General features: G+C 46.9%; 1 protein-coding gene across 12 annotated transcripts in view; it reads left to right on the forward strand.

The window, feature by feature from the left end:
* Window positions 1-24,837, forward strand: part of LOC135817235 (uncharacterized) — a 138,040-nt gene that overhangs the window by 11,308 nt on the left and 101,895 nt on the right. For all 12 annotated transcript variants that reach the window (XM_065330415.1, XM_065330451.1, XM_065330429.1 and 9 more), the window contains exons 18-49: window positions 242-361; window positions 694-810; window positions 1,489-1,608; window positions 2,073-2,348; window positions 3,921-4,051; window positions 4,880-4,941; window positions 6,140-6,390; window positions 6,687-6,800; window positions 7,355-7,627; window positions 7,927-8,054; window positions 8,759-8,820; window positions 9,528-9,781; window positions 10,085-10,198; window positions 10,539-10,814; window positions 11,469-11,593; window positions 12,521-12,582; window positions 13,219-13,469; window positions 13,786-13,836; window positions 14,247-14,495; window positions 15,019-15,348; window positions 16,612-16,908; window positions 17,464-17,517; window positions 17,765-17,907; window positions 18,278-18,354; window positions 18,537-18,793; window positions 19,227-19,256; window positions 19,848-20,099; window positions 21,570-21,830; window positions 22,132-22,449; window positions 22,786-22,928; window positions 24,344-24,405; window positions 24,558-24,808. In XM_065330415.1, the coding sequence (XP_065186487.1) occupies window positions 242-361; window positions 694-810; window positions 1,489-1,608; window positions 2,073-2,348; window positions 3,921-4,051; window positions 4,880-4,941; window positions 6,140-6,390; window positions 6,687-6,800; window positions 7,355-7,627; window positions 7,927-8,054; window positions 8,759-8,820; window positions 9,528-9,781; window positions 10,085-10,198; window positions 10,539-10,814; window positions 11,469-11,593; window positions 12,521-12,582; window positions 13,219-13,469; window positions 13,786-13,836; window positions 14,247-14,495; window positions 15,019-15,348; window positions 16,612-16,908; window positions 17,464-17,517; window positions 17,765-17,907; window positions 18,278-18,354; window positions 18,537-18,793; window positions 19,227-19,256; window positions 19,848-20,099; window positions 21,570-21,830; window positions 22,132-22,449; window positions 22,786-22,928; window positions 24,344-24,405; window positions 24,558-24,808 (5,511 nt within the window). The remainder of the gene's footprint in view (window positions 1-241; window positions 362-693; window positions 811-1,488; window positions 1,609-2,072; window positions 2,349-3,920; window positions 4,052-4,879; window positions 4,942-6,139; window positions 6,391-6,686; window positions 6,801-7,354; window positions 7,628-7,926; window positions 8,055-8,758; window positions 8,821-9,527; window positions 9,782-10,084; window positions 10,199-10,538; window positions 10,815-11,468; window positions 11,594-12,520; window positions 12,583-13,218; window positions 13,470-13,785; window positions 13,837-14,246; window positions 14,496-15,018; window positions 15,349-16,611; window positions 16,909-17,463; window positions 17,518-17,764; window positions 17,908-18,277; window positions 18,355-18,536; window positions 18,794-19,226; window positions 19,257-19,847; window positions 20,100-21,569; window positions 21,831-22,131; window positions 22,450-22,785; window positions 22,929-24,343; window positions 24,406-24,557; window positions 24,809-24,837) is intronic.

Raw genomic sequence — 24,837 nt, forward strand, 5'->3', positions numbered from 1 at the left:
CTGATTGGATTCGAATTTTCATCGTCACTTTTTTGCCATTTTTCCTTTCGTTTTAGAGTTTTCTTTTTGCAGTGTCGATGTATGTACGCCATTGCCAGCCACTGGCCATGGTTCTTTGTGTTCTGTGGTGTGCTAAACGGGTGGAGCACAACGACTGCACGTGTCTGTACTGACCGGACTGTATTCAATGAAGTAAGGAAGAAACTGAGCATTTTTAATGCATTTTCTGATATTCTTGCAGCTGATATCTGCTCTACTATGCCGTGCAAGAATGGCGGTGTTTGCCAGAGCTCTGATGGTGTTGACTACACATGCATATGTCTACCGGGCAGTGGCTACACGGGAAAGGACTGCGATGAACGTAAGATGTCACACTTGTGATGACCCTCTCTATGGCATGGTGCCTATTCTGCTGCATTGGCGGGTGCTTTTTACAGTGGGTATCAGCTCACTTCTTCATTCCTTTTCTTTATATTTCCAGTAGAAATTGAGCATGACTCTGTGTAATGTTGCTGAGTATGAGTGAAGCACGAAGCATTGTCTTGCTTGGGGAGTAAATGCAACATGGAGCTCCTGTGGGATGACAAAATCCGCGGCCTTGCGTATGTATGGAAGAACAATGGATGGAGGTTTTTTTTCTTTTTACATTTCTTCGTCACTAGCTTCTCTGTGTCTCCTCTATGTCCTGTTTAGTCATAGACCTTTGTGACCCTAACCCATGTCTGAACGGAGCAACCTGTGTTAGCATGATGGGACTGACCTACCAATGCATGTGTGCTGCTCCGTACACGGGCCAACTGTGCGAAACAGGTGAGAGCTGCATGACTGTGTATGTGCGTGTGTGTGCGTGTATGTGCGTGTATGTGTGTGTATGTGTGTGTGTGTGTGTGTGTGTGTGTGTGTGTGTGTGTGTATGTATGTGTGTGTGTTTTGGGAGGTTGGGGTGCAGGTGGGGTGGGCCAGTGGGGGTGGGGGGGAGTTAAATCATAGCAGACATGGCAGTTACTGCTTATATGCCGCATAGTACGAGGCCACAAACTCGCAGCACATACCTCGTACGGTATGACTCCAGTAAAGTTGACGTCAACATGATTTCTGCTGTGTGCCAAACCAGGAGGAGTTATGCACTCCTGCTTGTGTACATGTACTCTTGGTGTCAATGAGAATGAAGGAATGGACATGCATAGAGAAATCAGGTCTGGCTAGCTATAAAAAAATTGGAAACATTATTGCATGGGTTCGTGTACAGGGTGGATCAAGAACCGCCGTTCCGCTCCCGTTGGACGCCATCACCCCATGATCAGGCATCAGATGCGGCTCCTAAACGGTGGGGGAGGACGGGTCAGATCAACCAACCAGAGGCCAAAGGCCGAAATCCCACTTGCCACATCTGGCTAGCTAACAAGTTTACTAACATTATGAGGAATTGTATGATGCTTTTGAGCCGTCCTTGATGTGCATTCTTGGTCTGTCCATTTGCTTTCACAGTCGTTGACTACTGTCGCTCTGCGCCTTGTCAGAATGGTGGCACCTGTACGAACAAACCTTTCGTTGCTGGACATGAATGCACTTGCCCTGACTTCATCGGAGGCATCAACTGCGAGAATGGTATGTGAAAACACCCTGAATGAAGCGAAATACGGTCAATCTATTTTCTAGAAAGGAAAAGGACATGTGGATACGAGTTAAGAGTAACTCTCCATCACTGTAACATGATACTATATACAGTCAGAAAGTGCGATAACTAGGCACAAAACTGACTCAACATCCGAGTTTCAAATCTATTCTCTGTCCAGGATTTTGTTCACAAAATGCGGTTTGGGCAGTTTCTTAGAATGGTTCTTTTACGAAATTCAGTCTATCCATTTTCTGCATCATGAGATGCAACCCAATGTATTCTAGCTTTTTATATTCTATTACTGGGCCAGTTTCGAAGTAGATATATTCAGGCCACGTTGTTTGCCTCGTACTTTGTGCTACGAAACCACTTACTCCTACGCGGAGTATATAGGGAGAAGGGGGGGGGGGGGTGTATATCTACATGACTGTGCTGGGATGTTTTATGTGCACAGATTATGCCGTCTTCGTCGAAGCTGTGACAGATCGGTCGGCCAGGCTGCGACTTCATCGACCTTTCCCAGGCCCTGAGCCCTGGACGGCAGTGTTGACATCAGGTGGACTCCCAGTGCAGACATTTACTGTCGATTCCGACCAGGAAACTGCAGGCATATCCGGCCTGGAACCAAACACCGTTTATGAAGTTTCGGTGACGGGCACGGATTCCAATGTGGAGATACCTCTTCTACGACAGGACTTTCTGACACGGCCATTTGTTGATCCACCAACAGGTAAGGGCTGGAAAACAAAGGCACGGCGGGCGCGGGGTTTGCATTGCTAGCCAGCACTGGGCTCTGGCAGTGTGGCAAGTCTTTACTGACAGTCCACTGATATCGAATTGGAGGAGAATGGTGAAGGAACAAGATAGCATACGCTTACATATACTTGCATTGCTGGCCATCACAGTCTATCCAACTGGCAATGTAGAGATGGCCACCGATGTGTACCCTAACACTGTAGAAACTAGATAGAAGAACTAGTGGATCCAGGCATCTTGCCAGCCTCATGCTACAGTCACTCACTCTTGATGGATAGAGAACTAGTGGATCCAGGCATCTTGACAGCCTCATGCTACAGTCACTCACTCTTGATTAATTCCCCACGTGGTACATGCAATCGACAAACCAAGAATACCCTATCCATGGCTTCACCGGAGGCACTACCCACATAGTGAGTTCATGGTTGTTGTGGTTCGCATTCAGCCCGCACACTACTCATACACAGTTCCACTGATACACACGAATCGGAGAGTTAAGAAATGCATTGCATTGAAAGGGAACATGGAAGTAAAGGTAAAACCAGAGAGGAAAGACATGCAACACAGGAAGCCAAGATGGATCCAAGGAGAAGCGCATTGCACACATGCGCACACTCTAGATGCAGAGAGTGCTGCATGGCAACAGTAACTACGCGCATGGCAACAGTAACTACGTGCATGGCAACAGTAACTACGCGCATGGTAACAGTAACTACGCGCATGGTAACAGTAGCTAAGATAATCTGATAATGACGTCACACATAGCATGCATGCAATCTAGGACTGTGACGTTGCACATAACATGCATGCAATCTAGGACTGTGACGTTGCACATAGCATGCATGCAATCTAGGACTGTGACGTTGCACATAGCATGCATGCAATCTAGGACTGTGACGTTGCACATAGCATGCATGCAATCTAGGACTGTGACGTTGCACATAGCATGCATGCAATCTAGGACTGTGACGTTGCACATAACATGCATGCAATCTAGGACTGTGACGTTGCACATAACATGCATGCAATCTAGGACTGTGACGTTGCACATAGCATGCATGCAATCTAGGACTGTGACGTTGCACATAACATGCATGCAATCTAGGACTGTGACGTTGCACATAACATGCATGCAATCTAGGACTGTGACGTTGCACATAGCATGCATGCAATCTAGGACTGTGACGTTGCACATAGCATGCATGCAATCTAGGACTGTGACGTTGCACATAGCATGCATGCAATCTAGGACTGTGACGTTGCACATAACATGCATGCAATCTAGGACTGTGACGTTGCACATAACATGCATGCAATCTAGGACTGTGACGTTGCAATCTAGGACTGTGACGTTGCACATAACATGCATGCAATCTAGGACTGTGACGTTGCACATAACATGCATGCAATCCATAACAATGGTAATAACCTTCCAATCAGCAACTTGATTTTACAGGCGATGTGTAAATGAATCGCGTATAGTTGCTCCAGTAGACTAGCAGCGCCGCATGTGTTGTCTGCCTTGTCTCCGTGTGTGCCTGTTTAGAAATATTCGCGGAAAGCAGCGTTCTAGATGCCGAGTGGAAGGTCGACCCAGCCAACCGAAGCGTCACATTTATGCTCGCTACTCCGACGTTCGACTGGGTGGGCCTGGGAATCTCGAATGATCAGTTCATGGTAAGTACCCACAACATGACCCTTCCAGCACAACATGACCCTTCCAGCACAACATGACCCTTCCAGCACAACATGACCCTTCCAGCCCAACATGACCCTTCCAGCCCAACATGACCCTTCCAGTACAACATGACCCTTCCAGCACAACATGACCCTTCCAGCACAACATGACCCTTCCAGCACAACATGACCCTTCCAGCACAACATGACCCTTCCAGCACAACATGACCCTTCCAGCACAACATGACCCTTCCAGCACAACATGACCCTTCCAGCACAACATGACCCTTCCAGCACAACATGACCCATGACCCTTCCAGCACAACATGACCCTTCCAGCACAACATGACCCTTCCAGCACAACATGACCCTTCCAGCACAACATGACCCTTCCAGCACAACATGACCCTTCCAGCACAACATGACCCTTCCAGCACAACACGACCCTTCCAGCACAACACGACCCTTCCAGCACAACACGACCCTTCCAGCACAACACGACCCTTCCAGCACAACACGACCCTTCCAGCACAACACGACCCTTCCAGCACAACACGACCCTTCCAGCACAACACGACCCTTCCAGCACAACTCTAGCAGTTGTATACACCAGGACACACCTTTTCAAACATTTCATTTGCAACGCTACTAGTTTTTATCCCTGTGCAATGACAATAGTAATGCTCCTTTTTCCTTGGTCACCACCCGTCATGAAGTCATCATCAGTCTTTCCCCAGTCTATACAACTGCTGTGTAGTGACGGAATTCTGACGTGCAACCGTGACAAGGTGTGTGCATTTGTTTTCCATTTCTTTGTGTACAATCCAGCCCTTCAGTGACATCATTATGGCGTATCGTAATCAGAACGGCATTCCACAAATTGAAGATGCGTAAGTGCAAGGTTTGGCTGGCCTAGCAGAACAAGATGGAGAATTCTCGCTCCACATATACTGGCATACACAGAGACATAGACAGCAATAGCGACAACACACGAAGTGAAGGGTAGTTGGCCGCAGCCAGATGTGAACCGGATAACGAGTGAGGTATGGAAGCAAGGACTGAGAACAGAGTGTCTCAGATAGAATAGGCGTGCCAGTGGATAGCAGAAATAGGCCATGATGCAGAACCACTTGGGACCGTCAGATTAATTTTCCTGGACCGAGCCAGCCGGGAAAAAACCCTCGCGCCGACGGACGCAGTTGTGAGGGAAAAAGCCGGGTGTATATCCCCAATGGCGATTAGGCATGATGTAGGCATGGCAAGCACATCACGGCAAACAAGGATAAAAAGCAATGATAATATGCACAGAATTGAAGGGTGGGAGGGCAGGGACACTCGTGAGACTCAAAACTGACTGAAGAAGTCAGGAAAAGAAGCGACAATAAAGAACACAACAGATGCCATATTTGCAACTGAAAATATTTCGCGAGAACATTTCTCGCTTATCTCGCTTATCTCGCTATGCTCGGCCGGCGAGAAATACATCTGTGGATATTCCCATCCAAGAACATTTTTTGAAAGGTCGAAGTTGGAAACACTGGCAATTACAGGATGTAGTAGCTGGCCCCGGAGGCAATCCCACTCAAAGACACACTTGGTCAAGTTGCCAATAATTATCACACTCCTACACAGGGCTGGTTTTTTCCCTCACACTTCATAAGCATGATCGATGAATCCTGTAAAGGCAACCGCCTTACAAAGACGACCACTTATTCTTGGCACAAGTTTTTTTTACGAAAAGGCTCCCATAAAGCAGCCACTTGTTCAACGTGACAAAAGATCTCAACTCCGCATATTTTTTTTAAGTGCCCTACACTTCAGCCCATAACATGTGCTCTAGGTGACCGTTGTGAGAGCGCATGCAGCAATACATGTGTTGATGAGTTGATACAGAGCACACATTGTGAATGCAGATGCTAGTTCATGCCTCACCATGATAATACTGGTCGGAATGACACACAGCAAAGTGAATGTGGTGACACATGACTCGGCTGTAGGTGGATAAGGAGCTAATCTTGCCTAAGGGAATCCTGGTTCCTGATGGTCATCTTAACTGCTTACCATAATTTGTACTCTTCTTCACCTCAGATATGCGCGGGGGCGCATCCGTCCAGATCCCGATCCAGACAGCCAGGTGACGAATTTCCGATTCTCTTCGTTCCGAGGTGTTCAGCGTTATTCCTTCACACTGCCATGCTTCTCCGAGGATGAACTGGATGTCAGACTGGCCGAGGTGAACTATTTCATGTTTGCACGCGGTGTCCAGTCCAACGATCGCATCAGTTATCACCGAGGCAACCGAGTTCGAACTGCCGAGCCTAGGAACATCACGTGCACAAGTAAGTTTGTGCGCAAGAGTATCATGTGTAAGACGAGCTAGCAACACTGGTGTAATATACGCATACATACTGTCATATCATAGCCAGGCAAGGAAAATGATGCTGGAATTCGCATGACAGCTACACATCTACAAAGAGAATGGCTGCTAGGTTTCTGTTTGAAACCATAGTTGTGCATTCACTTACTTCTTCCTTCTTAATCAAACCGGGCACACGGCTTTGGTCAATGGCATCGAGTAATTCTCAATTTCTCATGCACTCTTATAGTTATATTCTCGTACTCCCGTCTTCTGCAGATGTGGACCCATGCCAGTTTATCCCCTGCCATAATGGTGGCACTTGCGTGAATCGAGGAGCTAATCAGCCATGTCTGTGTGCGGATGGATGGGGCGATGTCTTCTGCGACTGGGGTGAGTATACGACATGTGTACCTCTGATGTCCTTACAACTTGGCGAAAGGTTGGCATTCTGATGCCAGTTCGTTGCGACGCTCACATTAAAATGGCTCGGATGCTAAATCTTCTCATTTCCCAGCTTCAGGGTGTGCTTGACCGTTCAGTAGGTGTCTCTTTTAGATTACTCCAAACTCTCTCAGTTGCATATTGTAAAATATGGAACTGAGCGGGGAGGGGGGGGGGGCAAAAGGGTATGGGTAGTTGGCATCTTGTATGAGATTCAAGCATGAATTTTGGCTTTATTTGTGAGATTGATTGGAAGAGAATTCACAGCTTTATTCCATATATCAGACGGGGAAAAGAGCAAGAAAAGACGAGAACAAAAACATGGAGCATGCTTGAGCCAAATTCATTGTTCAATCCTGACCGAGTTATTACAATGCAAGAGATACGCGTCCGGTAGAAAGCATGACAACATGACCCTATCCAGAATGAAGGACTGTCATGTTTGCATACTCCACTCCTTCTCTCTAAACTTCTTTTCTCAATGTCACTGTTTTGCCTTGCAGCAATTAGTGCAGACATCATCAATGTGCAGTCAACGTCCGCAGTCTTCTTCCTTAACCAAGAATTCTTGCCGGGTTTAAACGACATGTGGACACTAAATCTCACATCCAGCGGATCTCTGGTTTCCTCCGTGCAAGTCCCTCGCAATATGGTCTCGTACCGCTGGACAAACCTGATGCCCAACACCGTCTATGAAGCCGTTGCGGAAAGCAACTTCTACGAGCGGCCGCAGCGCCAAGTGTTCTTGACTGAACCATTCGCAGGCGATGCAAACGGTAAGTAGTGCCATTTCTTGCTCCACGTCTACTGGTGTTCAAAGAGACTTAGACGGCACACATTTTCCCATTGCAGTTTGGCTTGCATAAACAATGTTTCTTCATTTCAAAGTGTTGAAGTAGAATGTTGGAAAATACAGAACTTCTAGGTGATGAGAAGAATGGCCACAAGGGAGAGGAATGAGCAATAGAAAGGACAGAGGTCATGGTACAAGAGGTTGCTTATGGCCATGGTCAGAAATTGAAGTTGAGAGTTCTCTTGATCTTCACTTTCCTTGATTTTGGTCTTTGCTTCACAGGACGAATTGATGATCCTATGCTAAGTGCTGAGTGGAAGGTCAATGAAGTTGGACGCATGGTATTCGCACTCTCTACCACCACCACGGGCAACTGGCTTGGCCTCGGAATTTCTGACGACAGACTCATGGTGTGTTTTCAAACTTGCAAGCATAACTCCTGATCTTCCTGCAATTAGTTTGGGGTCCGGTGGTGTTTGTGTGTGTTTGTGCATGTGTGCATGTGTTTGCCTGTGCACACGGACTTGTCTGCCTGTCGGTCTGTTTGTCCGTATGTGTATGTGGATGCACATGTGTGCGTATGTTTGTGAGTGGGCATTGCATGAGTTGATTGACGGACAATGGGGTGAATCTGGTGACAGGGTACTATTGGTAACCCTGATCCACATGGATAGCTGCAAGCCTACGAATATTGAATATGAGATACGATGAGGACACGGCAATGGTTTTCATATACCCTCGATCACTAGGCTGCAGGTAAGGGAGATGTGTCACATCTTTGTCAGTGACTCACTGTCCACATGCTGTGTACAAAAGTACACAGCATGTGGGCAGTGTTATCAACATGGCCAACATCATGTGAGCCTTTTTTTCTAGGGGTTGACTGGAGTTGAAGCCAATGGAACCGCCCCACATGACCGTAGGGTAGATGTAAAACAGCTCTGCACCTGTAACTGGCCAGAACATTACCTCGTAGAAAATGATAATGTGCCATGTGAGAATCTCCCCTCCCAATCCGCTTCCATTCCAGTGCTCTCCGCCGACCACGTTAGCCCGTTATCAGTGTTTTGTAAAGGCACGTAAACATCACATGTGTTGCCTGTGTGCTTCCTAGGCCAACTCGGATATTATCACGGCTTTCGTGGACGGTAGTGGCAGAGTTCAGGGGCAGGACAGGTAAGCCATCGTCACCCAATCCTGAACATGTGCACGATCTTCTAGCTAATAAAGAACCAAAGTGATGTCTGTGTTGCAGCTGGGCATGATTCACCCATGTACTATACTTTGCTCTGATCATATTATAGATCATGGAAGTGTTTGCAAGTGTTCATACAAGTGCTTTCACCAAGTCTCTTTCTCACTCCGGCTTTAGACTGACTTCACACTACAAAAATTGGTATACAAATCCAAGCTACCATGATCAACGGTTCACACACAAATCCCCGTAGGAATGATGTAGTGCAGGCCAGAGATGAACAGTGTGAGTAGAATGAGAGACACAAGCTTCCCAGCAGCCCTAGCGGTTCTCAGCTGGAAAGGATGCACTACACAGGAAACCTGTCAAGGAATGCATGGAAGCTGCATGCGCTGAATATCATGCAGCGCTACTAAGCTAAACGAATTCAAATAAAAGAGACAAACAAACTGTGTGAAAGGAAGAAACGGAATCGTGCTGTTGCTCTCCGGCCTTGGAATTTCTTAGTACGATTTGTGAATCGACCTAAGAATTCTATAAATACGGCAGGAGTTGAAATGTTTCTTCTCCGGTTGCTTAACCAGCATTCTTGAATTTGAAGCTATGGCTGGTAGCCAGAACATGCTTTAATTGCTTAAAATCCCTGATCAATTTCTTGACTGTGGCTTTCATGGGACTGTCGGTGAAGGTATGCAACGCAAAGAGTTCGACCGACCGTGGATGCCGACAGTCAAATCGCCGATCTGCGCGCCTCGCAACACAACGGCCGCACCACCATTACGTTCAGCCTGCCGTGCGAGAGTGAAGATTCCAATGACATCCCGGTGAGAGGCAGCCACTACTTCCTGTTTGCCACCGGCCCGGTTACATCGGGCGGCAGTGACATTGGCTACCATCAACAGCGACTTGTGACCAACAACAAAATCGAAGTGGATTGTACACGTAAGTCACCGTGTCGGTCCTAATGCTTTTCTGCCATGTTCTCTGCAATGAGCTCATTGTTTTCTTTTGCTCCGAGGGTATCCTGGGAGAAGTTACTGTGCCAAACTAGTTTCATTACCCCTGTATCCTTACCTTGGATTTAGGTTTGTAGCAGGCTTGCCATAAAATGGAGAGCAGCAGCAGACTCGATGAATTAAAGATTTGTAGCAAATGATCATCTTAAAACACATACTATGATTGAGTATGTGCTCCCTAGTACCTTTCCTTCTCTCACTGGATGGCTGTTATTATTTGTTCTGGCAGCGATCAACCACTGCGATTCCAATCCATGTCTGAATGGGGGCTCGTGCACGAGCGGATCTCATGGGTACTCCTGCGACTGCCCACCTGGACACGAAGGCCAGGTGTGCGAGACTGGTAAGTCACCTACAATGTAGGTCCTTGCAGCTCAACAGCACAGATATATGTACTAAACTGCTAATACAGTGTCTTGTGCATGGATCGCCGAGACACAGGACGCTTTAAGATACCAAGACTTAACTTCTCCGATGCTTTAAGTTGGTATGTTCTCATTATGTGTCGGCAGGAGATTGCAGAAGATGGAAGTGAAGTACATGTAGTCCAATCTGGGCATGTTCTACATTATTCACTGCACTGCTTTCAAGTACATTCATAGGTCAGACAGAAATGTTGTCGTATGGCCAAGTTGACTGAGCCTGAAGCTCCCGTTGATTCTGTCGTGATTGTTCGCCTGCAGTTTACTCATTCAACGTTGTCGACATCACGGACGTATCAGCAGGTGTGCGCCTCACACTTCCCTTCCCAGGCCCCGCGAGTGATATGTGGAGAGTATCTGTTGCCACCCCGAGCGGGCAGGTGGTTGCATCTGCTAACGTACCCGTCTCTGAAAACAGTTTCCAAGCGGATGGTCTCGAGCTGAACACTGCATACATAGTCAATGTGATGAGTCCAGCTGGCAATGCACTACCCACTGAATCATTTTCCACTCGAGCACTACCCGGAGCGCCAACTGGTAAGTTCAGCAAACCAATTACAGCTATGGCCTAGACAATTTGACTCCCGAGTTGAAAGTAGCACCGCATTTCCATTTCAATGACATCATGCAAGGTAGAAAACCCCCATCTGAGGGCTGCATTCAGGATGCGGGTAGGATTTCTTTGGCCACGACTGTGCTCTCAAACTAATATGGACACATCCACCAACCAAACATCATCGTGTGCATCTAGCAAAGTATGCATGAATTTCACTGCTCTAACTTTCTTGTTCTGGAGCCTGCCCAAAGGAGGCACCAGGCACGAAGTGCTCTACTCTAAAACTGAGGTCAAATGACTGGTATATCATCAGCAGGAGTCACCAAGAGCTATTTCTCTGCGCAAAGTGGTTGTTGCATCCGGGTTGATCACTTTGGAGGCTCATGTATACCCAATGTGAGCGCCAATCATAGTAGGAGAAGAGAGGCCTAAGGAAGTTAGTACTGTTCTCGAAAAGTAAATTACATCAATGGATAGAAAATGCCAACACTCAGACGAAACCAGAAGGCTAAAATGACTTAAGCATCTGTGAACTCGCTACATCATGCAGATGCAGTGAAACGACGCTATTTTGATTACATCAGTTGGAAATGGTTTTATAGATGTTTTGTCCTCCTTTTCTTTTCCCACTTCAGGCCAATCTGACAATCGTATTGTAAATGCCCAATGGCATGCTGAAAATAATATCGTGTACTTTGGATTCACGCTACCCAGTACACGTGATTACATTGGCTTTGGCATCTCCAATGATCGTCTCATGGTAAGTTCACGTACATGTGCCGGTGCTCCCTATGTGCATGGCAGTAGAAAAACCCTCAAGCAATCACCTGCTATGACCAACAATTGCTGTGTCTGTGTGTGGGCCGTGTATGCCACCGTGTACGGAGCATGCGTTAAGGTTTTTTTGGCGTAGACGCATTCTTCAAATGCAAATGCATGCACCCCTCGCCAGTCTGACAAGCCTCACCGCGTGCACCGCTTGTACGTGCACATTGCAAATGTGTTTCTCGGGCAACTGTGCTATCAAGTCCACTACACTCCTCAGCAACCTTCACTAGCCAATCCCGAGCCATCATTTACTTGCTGTTATGCTAGTTAACCAGGCTTGTAGCGTATTTAGATTAGCAGTCAATACACAGGGGTGGTACATAGCCAGGCATTGTTGCTTTTATGCAAGGCACGTGAGAAGACATTTTTTGATTTAATAAACCACAAGTTTGCGCCTTGATCCTTGAAGGGTGGTGGGGTTCCTACGGATGCGGAAAACCCGGCTTCAAGCCAAGTCTCACGTGAACCGTGATTTTTTTGATAGTCAAAGAAGTTTTCAGCTTGTAGTTGCTTATAGCACATTTGGCAAATGAGATTTGTATTTATTGATGCGAAGAACGAAACAGTGGTAGTAACTTTGTGGCGGCAGTGGGGAATATGACGGTGTGTTGCTCCCTATGTGAAAGCTCGAGAACTTTGAGGAAAAAAGGTTTTCTTGGAATGGTGAGCCTCCACTGTAGCCATTAATTCAGCCCAGCCGTTGCGCATATAGCGGTCTCTTGCCGACTTTGAGAAGTGTAGGTCACTTAGGCAATACCATGTGTCAATAGCTAATGACTTCATGAGAAAGCATATGTAGCTGATAATGATTTTTTTTGCTTTCTGCTGTGATATGCATGTGAAACCGGCGGCTTTGCAGGCAAACAGTGACATCATCACAATGCACGTAGACCGTAATGGAAATGCTCGTGTCCAGGACAGGTAAGGGACGGCACACACACACATACACACACACGCACACGCACACACACACACACACACACACACACACACACACACACACACACACACACACACACACACACACACACACATACATACGCACACACACACATACACACACACACACACGCACAGACGCACACACACACACACACGCACACACACACACACACACACACACACACACACACATACGCACACACACACACACACATACGCACACACACACACACACACATACGCACACACGCGCACACACACACACACACACACACACACACACACACACACACACACGCACCTGTTGAATATCATTATAATGAATTTCTAGGCTGCAGTGATGTTAATGCAAAGTGTGTGTCTCCTGTTTTCTCGCATTCGATGATATTCCGACTGCAATGATCCATGATATGGTGCTGCATGTAACGATTCGTTATCACTACTTCTGCTGAACACAATTCCCGCATGAGAAGAGCCAAGAATAGACTTCCCTTGCGAGCCTGAGCGTATTCAGGGGTTCTGACCTGGTTTTCCCCGATTTGTGAAAACGGTTTCTCAGTTAGTGGTGTTAGTGCAATGAGATCCAGTATGCCCTTTCTTTGTACACATTTGTAGGTGGGCTTCTGGCCATGCTGTTCCTCAACTTGATGCAAGCAACCAAATCAGGAATGGCCGTGTATCACAAGTCAACGGTATAACGACGTTCTCCTTCTTCGTCCCATGCACAAGTAGCGATTCGCGTGACATTTCCTTGCAAGGAGAGCACTACTTCCACTTCGTGCGTGGTCCCGTGGACAGGAACACTCCGATGTACCACAGTGCTCCAGCGTTCACCACTAGGGACAAAGTCAAAATTGACTGCACGGGTAAGCTCCCTGCTGTGTTTTTATACTCGCATTTGATTGGCAATTGGACTAAATGTGCATAACTTGCCCCATATTACGATCACACATAGTCTGTAATGTAGCATGCGTAACATTTTTATGATCTCATTCTTCATTTCATCTTGGTGTCCATTTCTTTAAATTTCTATTCAATGTTTTGGCTTAGGGCTTTTAGGGTATGACTTTTTTCTATCGTATGTGTATGTGTGTGCATGCCCACGCACATGCGTACGTGTGTGTATGTGAATCTGTGTGTCTGCATATCATGTGTGTTACTTGCTCTCCTTTGCGGATGTAGAAAGTCCAACTCCACCCGGTCCAGACACTACACCAGATCCAGTGCTTCCCTGTAAGTCTGGCTTCCAAACCTTTACAGTGCCATTTTGATCAAAGCATTTCCGTCTTATAGCTAGTTGGGTGGGACAAACTTGAAAACTCGAAATCTCAAGATGTATCTCAAAATGATTGCTTCGTTATTTTCATGATGAGTATGAAGGCCTCAGCATAGGATCTGGTAGTTGTGCATGTGTATGTCATTTGCCTTGCTGTGGCCAATTGTCCATTTCTGTTTGTCAGGTAAGCGGAAAAGGTGCAATGGCGTCAGCTCAGCTTGGTGTTTCTGAGCTTGCGTTGCTGCAACAAAGAAAAAGTCTGAATTGTTGAAGTGCAATTTCTCAACTTGACATCGTTTTTTTAGAATTTTGTTCTTTTCTGTCCTACTGTTCATGTGAAGCTTGTTCCGTGTGTATGTTTCTGCAGATCTTTCCTTGCTTGATCTGCCCGTCAATGATGTTACCATGGCTGCCACTTCATTTGATGTTGTGTACGAGGTGTATGACAAGGCAAGCGATTCATACAGGATGCTTCAACGGACAGGAAATGTGATGCGAGGCGACTTCCCACACACCGCTGAGTTGGATGTGGGCTCACAATATCGCTATCGTGTGGACGCCATAATGCCAACAGGTTCTCAGACTGTGTTGTCAGGCGTCATAGACCTCAGTGCCGGTGAGTCTCCATAGTCCATACGCAAAGAGCTGAAAACAGCTGCAGCCTCTCCAACATGGCAACTATTGTTTGCTTCACATATTTGAAACGGGGAAATTCTATTGCTAAGAAAGAATGCCCGAAGCTCTCTTTGTCAAGATAGTGAGTAGGGAATCAGCAATGTTGCTAGCCAAACTTGGAGTACAAGTCCTGCTTGTATTAGGACGGTGCTGTAGCACACGTTTCTGACATATTTGTGCGAGTGTGTGGTAATCCGACACAGTCGACCGATTTCATGTGGGAGTCGGTGTCAGAGCATCGGCCGAAAAATCAGCCCAGTGTGAGCCAGGCATTAGCCAGGCATTAGCCAAGCATTAGAGGTTGTCAATGGAGGGGCAATGGCAAAATTCCAGCTTTTGGTCACTTTTCGAAAGTTGCATTGATGAACAACTTTACACTGATCAGATTGGTTTCTATAATACTGTAGCTAGCTAGGAATTGCCCATTGAGTTCTTTTTTTATGTTGTATTTCTACTCGGTGTAGCTACAGACACTGTGCCATTCAGTCCGGATGTTTCACCAAATGGCATCACAACGCTCCCGGGCAGCACTGCAGCCATGTCCATTGTACAGGTTGCGCTGCCGTCACTTCCAGAGTCTCTGGCCGACACGTACCAGAACTGGGACGTGCAGTGGCGCACGCAGGGTTCAGGTCCTTGGGCAAGAACCGTCGTCGGTGCCAATTCGTCATTCACCACACTGCATCCGGAGCTCCCAAAAGGAAATGACACCTACGAGCTTCGCATTCGTGCCAGCGGCAGTGGTGGCGAGTCCCATTTTGGAATGACTCACTTGTTTTCCGCACACCGGAACCGTAAGCTATTGATGATAGATCGCATAGACCCCAGAACTACGGGTAGGATCTAGCAGTAGAACCAGCAGTACCAGCAGGACCAGTAGGACCAGTAGGACCATCGTACATAGACATGCTGCACAGCCTGGGTTCGAACATTCACCTACAACTTGACCCTGATGAATTCTTGTCAAGGTACTGATAAAGGAGTCCACAAATTTTAGACGTCATTCCACGAGGAATATTACTAATCTCTATGGCAACAGCTCATGGTAACAGCGGAAGTGGAGTGTGGAATGTTGCGCTTCACTGTCATGGTTATGCAAACAACCCTTTACTCATTTCCAGGCCCCCAGGGATAGGGACATCCCCATACTTCACACATTTATCTTCAACAACAGCCATGGGGTGAACTAAAAATGCTTCGCGACTACTTGCTACAGGACAAGACAGGCCTGGGCAAGACAAGACCGCACACGACTAGACAATACTGAGAACTGATGAAGACAGGGAAGTATTGGCAGCATATGAGCACGTGTAAAATAAATCAGTCATACACGGGACAATGACGTCAACGTTGCTTTTTATTAGTGCACAGAACACTGCAACAACAAAAGAATACAACCAACGTAATCCGGGGAAACGCAAAATATTACAAAAGCAAGAGGCCATGAAAAGTCTTTCACCAAACAGCAAAACCAAGCAATATCAAAAACCGGTCCGCGACACATTGCAAACTGAGAAAAACCATAAGTCCTCATCATGATCGATATGCCGCGGTCAAAATTCACATTTGACATAGTTGCTAGCTCCAACCACAGCATGTGCGGCTCTTTTGACAATTGTTAAACTGCACATATGCAATGCCCCGGATATAGCCTTGCATTTTGCGCCATCGCTTCGACTTGCAAAGACAAAGACCTCAACTCGACAATTTTCTACTGGAAGCACTTCGCGATTTCTCACTTCCATTAAAACGCACATGAAGTATGCTGCTCATACCAGTAAATCCCAGTGGGAGCTGGTCTGTTGCTGCAATTAAGGAAAATGATGCCCGACCCCAGCGCAAACCAAAAGGATAACATTTTGGCAGACCGAGATAAAGCGTAGCGACAAGACAAAGCACTGTCTACCGTGGTAGGTGGTCAGTCACCAACATTCCTCTCAGTATCCAGTTGTCACTTGTTATACCGAGCAATGCGTTCTTTTCTCCAGAATATAGTCTATTATAGTTTCTCCACGCAACTTTCAACACTATGGATGATATTTGTGTTGCTATTACAGCTCCACCACCTCTGACATTTGTACCGGGAAGTATCACGCACGACACTGCCACCATCCAACTTCCGGCATTCTCCGAACTGGGAACATACCACCTGGAGACAAGCTATCTGGACCAAGAGATTGGCATCTACACGCCCTGGCAACGTACGCACGCAATTCCGTCAAGCATCGGAGTAAGCCCGAGCGTCATGCTTACTGATCTGATGCCAGGCACTGTATACAAAGCACGCTATAGTTTTGTTGGAGCTGGCTATTCAACGGAGCTCAGTGATATACTCGGTTTCAGGACACTAGAAGGTGAGACGAGGGTTTAGGATTTCAAACCAAGTAGATATTTTTTAACTTCCCGATCTACATAATACATCTACATGAATGAACAACGCATACTGGGCACTCTGTCGCACTCTGTACTCAACAACCGGGTAAAAAGTGACCGCGTGTTCTTTTTTTAGCCGGGTCCACATACTGTGAAAGCAGAAATTTTCGGTGGTGTAATATTTTCGGTATTCTCCAAAGTCGGCTGTTCGGTGGAGGGAAATTTTCAGTAAAACCCGTTTTCCAGGTAAGTGTACTAGTACTACATGTACATGTATACAGAATCGGTTGTGCCGAAAATTTTGGTGCGTTTTATTTTCGGTGAAAATTGTCGGCACCGAAGTTACCGAAAATAAAACACCACCGAAAATTTCTGCTTTTACAGTACCTCCCAACCGGGTCGGTGACCAGGCTCACCTGGCCCTGTAGCCGACACTGGATTCATGTTGTGTTTATGTGTTCCGTGCCGGTGATCATGGGACACCTTCATGGCCACTCATTCTTTTTGTGTCTTTCTGTGTCTGCATCAACCAACAGAAGGAGCAACTCCTGCGCCTCCCACAACACAGCCACCGATAGACGTTTCCGAAGGTAAGCAGGACATTATGCGGACATTGTATCTGTTGGAAAGCCAACAAAAAATGTTCTGTGAACCATCCCAATCATCTGCAGAATGTTGAAATATGTGTATACTAAGTGTCCTGACGCATGTATATTTGGTTCTTATACTAGCAAGCGCTCTGGAATTGAATCCTGTGCTATTAACAGTTTGCAGTTGTATCCTGCTGGGTATATGCATCTATATCAGGCTAATGGACTTGTACTTCTGTGCTTGTAGGGTCATTTGCAACAAACTTTGGCAGTGCACATTGGCGTGTTCTGCCATCAGGACGTGTCATGTTCACGCTCCGTCAGTCGACTAGGGACTTTGACCCTCTTGCCAATTATATAGCTGTTGGCTTTTCCACCGACCGTTATATGGTGAGTTTCTAGCAACTATGCGCAATAATCCACATATCTGTTCCCCAGGTTCTGCATGCAGTCATGTTCTCCAAGGTCGCGTTGCCAGTTTTGGTGGTTCTTGTTCTCCCCTGAGTATAGTGCTCATCCGATTGCATGTACGAGTATGTGAGAATTCATTACTGGGACCTTTTGTGTCTTTTAAGGCTTGAACCTTTTTGCCTGGGGGCATCTGTGGCGCACAACACTGAACAATATTCTCCCTGTAGCCTGGTATTGTCCTGGGCTTGTAGCAATCAGATTTTCACTTGACCTTCAGGTTTTGAGTGTTTACTTCTTTGGATGGCCTGTCAGATATGTTTTGTTCTTTGGCTTGCATTGCGGAGTGCAGGGCAACAGCGATATCATCACTGCGTATGCTGAAGCAAATGCAGACTCGTCTGGTTCCAGTCCTGTTATACAAGACCGGTGAGTTTGCACTGACCACTTAACTGTACACTTCTGGTGTGGAACATTAGCTGTAAATATTCCACACTTTACATTAGTCGTCTCTTTGTTCCACAATCCTCTAGATGCCAGTGTTCTCCATTTGTTTAGCACAACTGTTGATTATAACGTTTCCTCTCGCCTTTCTGTTCCATTATAATTAGGTGGGCAACAGAGCGACTTCGACCGGATGTGGACATCAACGACCAAGTAGCTGATAGAAGCTTCACCTCAGCTGACGGCATGAACGTGTTTGAGTTCACACTGCCGTGCCTGAGCGACGACAGTCGTGATATACCTGTTAACGGCGAGCACTTTCTCTTCCTTGCCACCGGGAAGCTCGGCAGTGGTGAAATCCTGTACCATGGCATTAACAAAGCTATCACACCCAACATGGTTACCATCCACTGTGAACACGCTGGTACGTATTCTGACAACTTTGTTGTGGAGTGTTTCTGCCCCTGCAGACAATGATCCTGCAATCAGACATTTCTCTTGTGTTCACAAACTTTACTAGAGCCAGCAGTTTCCTGTTTGCCCTCCAACAACAAACTCAAGTCAACCCTTCAAAGAGCCATGATCTCTCCCACTCCAGTGCTACCCCCCCCCCCCTCCCCCTGTGCTACAGTGCTACCCCCCTCCCCCTCACCTAAGATTATCCAGTAATCAACACCTGGTTTCCTTAGGTGCGTCCTAAGGAATAGTAAAGCCCAGTGGAAGGTTTATAAGCCAGCCTAGCTGAGTGCACCAGTTTTATTCTACCGGTCGCAGTATAATTTTTCACTGTGTGTAAAATGGTGCACGGTGGACGATGGGGAATTGACTGTACTGCTTGCCTGTTTGTGTGTCTGCAGATATTCCCGTCGGCGTCCAAATGCCCATAGGTCAGTAGAGCGGACTTGATGTGTATAATAATTAACTGTGGTTCTCGCATCGTTTACGCCCTGTCATGTGGTTTGTTGCTGCTCACCACAGTGCTCACAATGATAGTAGCAACCCTTACGTTGATCTGTTGCGTATGTTTTGGATTTGTGTTATATCCATGCTGGGCACCAGACCCAGTGATCACAACACTTATGCATGCATTTGGACGGCTAGAATCTGCCTTGCAACAGGTCGCGGGAGCGTCAGAATGCCTGCAATGTTGCATTGGTTCCAATACCCTTGGGTGGGCGATTGTGTTGTTGCAGAGAAGGAAGCACAGTTGGTAGTAACAAAACTTGGTCTTCTGGACAAGGAAATACACTGCACCAGTGCACTGCTCAGAAGGGCTGCAAAGCGGCCGACACAAGCTGACTTCCGGCTTAAATGGGCAGCGCTGTTGTACATGGTGTAGAATTCTAGACAGTGTATATCCTGTGTATTCACGGAAGAATATTTTCACATAAACAGACACAAGTAAACACAATGAATTTTCTAGATCCTGTTAGGCCATTCATATAACATGGCTATCTGATTACTGTTCATCGCTGCAGAGCAATTCCCGGAGAGTGGAGCAATCATGGTTAATCTTCCCACCACCGCGTCAAGTGATGCCACCGCCTTTGACATCCAGTACAGAGTGGCTGGCAGTGGCACTGACTTCATGTCGGCTGCCCAAGTTCCAGTGTCTACCACCAGCTACACATTGGGAGGCTTGAACGAGAATGAAGACTATGAGATCAGAATCCAGGAAATGAAACCTGTTGGTCCCCAGGAAGTACAGCGCTATGATGCAACGGCATCAGGTATGCGTATATGTCCACATTGATTGAGCTTACCAGTTGTCACAGATTATTGCATGCAGTTTTGTAGTGTGTGCCTGTACAGTAAAACCTGTGACTACCGACCACCCCTTGGTGCCAGCAAAAGCGGTCTTTAGTAGCAGGTGGTCTTTAGTTAGAGGTTTGCACCACGCGACCATATATGGATCCCATTATATGATAATATTATGTATATCAAAATGCAACTAATACAATTCCCCAAGACTTGCGCAATGCCATTCTTATTTCAGGTCATACAACACTTGGAGAGAAAGACGGAGAGATACAGAGAGAGAGAGAAGATTAATTTTTTTTGCGGACATCGAATTCTGCTCCTACTTCTGAAGCCAGGAGTCAAACGTTCCCTGTGGAAGTTTCGTTTTGCGCTGGGCTTCAAATTTGTTCATGCGATCAATCGTACCGACTGTCCTTGTTGCGACTTCTCGATTGCTTGAACGCGACCATTCAGCATCAGGACCTTGCGGTGCTGCTTTGTTTCTGGATTCCTTTATGCCATCGTCAATTCGTCTGTATGACTGGGGTGACAGAGCCGCTCAGTCTTCGTTTCTCCTCCGAGTAGTAAAACATCGATCAGAAAGCGCTTTCGATGCGCTCTCCAAGACGTTTCCTATCATGTCTATTCTTGACCGAGCTTGAATTTCTGACAGGTGTAGTGCAGTCCACACCGACTCCACAGTCAAAATGACCTGCGTTCATTTCTTCAGCTGTGGTACCGAAAGATTCCTTTCAGGACCACCGAAAATCATCAAAATTTCAAGAAGGAGCTTCGAGCAACATTTGATTTCCTACATCGCGGTCGCTAGTTACGGGTCAAAAATCGTCTTTGGGACAAGAAAAGGTGGTCGCTGGTCGCGTTCAGCAGGTAGTCGCTAGTCACAATCAATTTTGAATGTGAGACCGTCCGTGCCTGGTGAAGTGGTCGGTAGTACCAGGCTGGTCGCTAGTCACGGTGGTCTTTAGTTACAGGTTTTACTGTATGTGCAATGGATGTGTGTGTGTGTGTGTGTGTGTGTGTGTGTGTGTGTGTGTGTGTGTGTGTGTGTGTGTGTGTGTGTGTGTGTGTGTGCGTGCGTGCGTGCGTGCGTGCGTGCGTGCGTGCGTGCGTGCGTGCGTGCGTGCGTGCGTGCGTGCGTGCGTGCGTGCGTGCGTGCGTGCGTGCGTGCGTGCGTGCGTGCGTGCGTGCGTGCGTGCGTGCGTGCGTGCGTGCGTGCGTGCGTGCGTGCGTGCGTGCGTGCGTGCGTGCGTGCGTGCGTGCGTGCGTGCGTGCGTGCGTGCGTGTGTGTGTGTGTATCTGTGTTTATGTACTAATATGTGTGTGAGTGTGTGTGTGTAAGGAGGCTGGACCTAAACACACCGAAATCATCATCTCCACGACAGTCAGTACAATATACTACAATCCTGGCTATCCATGTGTTGGTTATACTTGTTCTGCAGAGAGCACTATTAGTGTTCCGGTGCTGTTGCCAAGCTCCTCACCCGGAGTGACTGACTGGAATGTACAAGTGCGACAGCGCGATGCAAACGGCATGTATGGTCCTTGGCAAACACAAGCACAGCTGCCCAGCCAGACTCCGCAGTACAGCTTGGCGGGGTTGTCACGTGGGAACACCTATCAGTACAGGATTACCGACAACACCGGCAGTGTCTATCACACCGGGGAGTTCTCGGTTCCCGCCAATCAGCAACAGCTACCAGGTTAGCATGCATGATAATCAAGCCTTGTATTGGTGTATACAGTAAAACCTGTCAATGCAACCACTTGGATAAGGCGACCACCTGCCCTACAAGACCACTGCAACCAAGGCCAAGAGTTGCTATTTCCAGTCAAATGACACTGGATAAGGAGACCACCTGGTAGCAGAGATCACGTTTTGAAGGTCCCTTGAGCGGTGGTCGTCTTAGATAGGTCTCACTGTATGTTGGTATTGTAGTCCTCTGCCAAATGCCATCCATTCACTTGTTTGTATCATGTTTTGATTGCATTTCTTGTGTCCAGTATTGGAAATTCTGGTCTTCAAAACCACGTCCACGTCGATTGAGCTTGGCTTGCCCGGAGCAATTCCTGGCCTACCCGACTGGGAAATTTCCACCGAGGCACCAGGAGAGCCTGCAACAACAGCCACCGTTCCTACATCCGAAACCAGACATACAATATCTGGCCTTAGTCCAGACACCATGTACAGCATACGCGTGCGGCCTGCAGGTACTGGGATAGCCGGCGTTGTGCTGCGTGTGAGGACGGGATCTGCCACGCAAACCCCACCAAAGCCAACAGAAGAACCGCAGAAGCCAGTTGATACCCATTCACCTGACGGTGAGTCGGGCGCGGGTATCACAGAGTAATACTTATTGTACATTTACCCATGATGAGAAGGGAACGAAAACGCCCGGTTACTAAATTGGCTTACTTGACTGTGTGGATTGCGTCGGTGCTGACACTTTTTCTTTCAAAATTGTATATTCTGTGTTTCAAAATATGCTGGACTTAACAAGCAAGCAGGTTACCAACAAGTAGACACATAATGCCTGGTGACGTGGTGTTAAGTCTGACCAGATGCATTCATGAATGAATTCAGCCTTTCCACAGGCTCATATATGCTCAAATGAGTCCATCAAGCATTCTTTTATCCTGTTTCTTCTGTGTTTGTAGGCTCCGGAGGGTCGTTTTCCCGAAGCTTCATCGGCGCCCAGTGGAGAGTAATGCCATCTGGCCGCGTGGAGTTCCAGCTCAGCAGCACTCAGGATCCGCTTGTATACTGGCTTGGACTGGGCATATCTGATGACCCACTAATGGTAAGAGCTATGTTAGTAACATTGTGGGAGGTCTTCAGCTTCATGGTCTGCATTAGTACTACGGTTCAATCAGAGAAATGGATCATTAGAATCAAGGTTTGGGGAACTCAGTTTTTTCGGGGGCTGCATGAGTAGGGGTTTGGTCGGGTAACGGGTTCGGGTATTTTTATCCGGGTAGCACGGGCACCATATCGGGTATTTTTTGACACGGTTTGTACTGCGAGTGTGCACTTGCACTACATACACAGTGTACAGTAGGCAAGTATGCGTACTGTTTACATGCACCGTTGCAAAAACACCATACTCCAACTACCCGGTCGGGTTCTCAGGAGCAAATTGCTACCCTACTACCCGATCAAATTACGGGTAGCACGGGTACCTTACTACTCGTTGACACCCCTAGTTTTGTCCACTCGCCAATCTGGAATAATTTGCACAATCAGCTCTCTGGGTTTGTGATGGAAAAGATGAAGAGCTGTATCATAGCATTAGTGCAAAGTCCCACTGTTTTTGCCAGGTGTTGGTCAGATTTTGGCATAGAGGTGTACGGAATGGTAAAACAATTCACGGTTCGCTCGGACTCGGCTAGAGGCCGAGTTTTCCGCATCCATAGGAACGCCACCACCATTCAAGGATCACGGAATGGTAATTAATAACTATGCATTTTTTTCAATGTCAAATGTGTCGATTAGGCATGTACTTCAAGGTTCAAACAAGGCACTGCAGAATTGTCAATGTGCAATTGTTGTGCGATATACATGTCCTTGCTGTGCATGGAGGTAATATTGTCTACCGAAACTGTAGTAATGGACTCAGATGGAGAACCAAGGATAAATTTCTAGAAAAGAAAAAGGCCAAGGAACTACAATTTACGCTATATTGTTCACTAAAACCAGTATCGTCATGGACATGTATGTAAATCCGCATCGACATGCTCCGCCAACCATGTACATCCGCCAACGTTCTTCACAGCTGAGACTTTCAGCTCGTGCTTGTCTTGGTTGCACTCACCTTCCCCTCCTATGTTATCATATTAACTTGGAACCTTCAAAGTTGGAAGGCTGTTGGAGTGCGCATCCAAGATGGGTTAGCGCTGATAGCCAGTTAGTTGTAGACCATCAGTACCGTCGGTCAGTGTCGTGCAATGTTTTCGCATGAGCTGATTGTTTAGTAGCTGGTGGTTTTAGTGGACATTATAGCGCAACTTTTATTTTATTTTTTATAGCGTAACTTGTAGTTCCTTGCTCCTTTTTTTTCTAGAAAACTGTAGTACATTATCCCAGGTACAAGAATCCTTTCTTCTCATATTATACAAAGTAATCTCATAGTGGTCTGGCCTCCGAACTCCTTGGTAATTTGCCCAGCAGTCTATGGCACTGCACTTATACATTTTGACTCTTTTCTTATGCCTGCAGAGCAACAGCGACATCATCACGGCCTACACAGACAGCTTGTCAGGGACTGTTGTGGAAGATCGGTAAGTCAATATCAATTTGTGTATGCAGATAAGCATGTAACTATTATTATATCAACGTATGGTATGCCTGTGGGCAAACACAGCCTACATGTAGCTATCAAGTACAGACACACAAATATGTGTGTATGTGTGTGTTATCATTTTTCATGCAGATTTGCGTCTGCCCAGTTCCGTCCTGCCCTCGATGCGGACAATCAAGTGTCGGATGTGCGTGTGTCCCAGAGTGGCGGAATCACCACATATTCATTCACATTGCCGTGTATGAGCTCCGACAGCCAGGATATTCCCCTGAACGGATCTCACTACCTACTGTTTGCCACTGGCAGATTGTTTGATGGCAACCTTGCTTATCATGGAGGTTTGAGTAGAGCTGTCACAAGTAACAAGGTGCCAATCAACTGTGGTACGTACTGTCCCTAGAAAAATGTGCAC

Source organism: Sycon ciliatum, chromosome 1 (assembly GCF_964019385.1).
Source record: "Sycon ciliatum chromosome 1, ocSycCili1.1, whole genome shotgun sequence".
Lineage (NCBI taxonomy): Eukaryota > Metazoa > Porifera > Calcarea > Leucosolenida > Sycettidae > Sycon > Sycon ciliatum.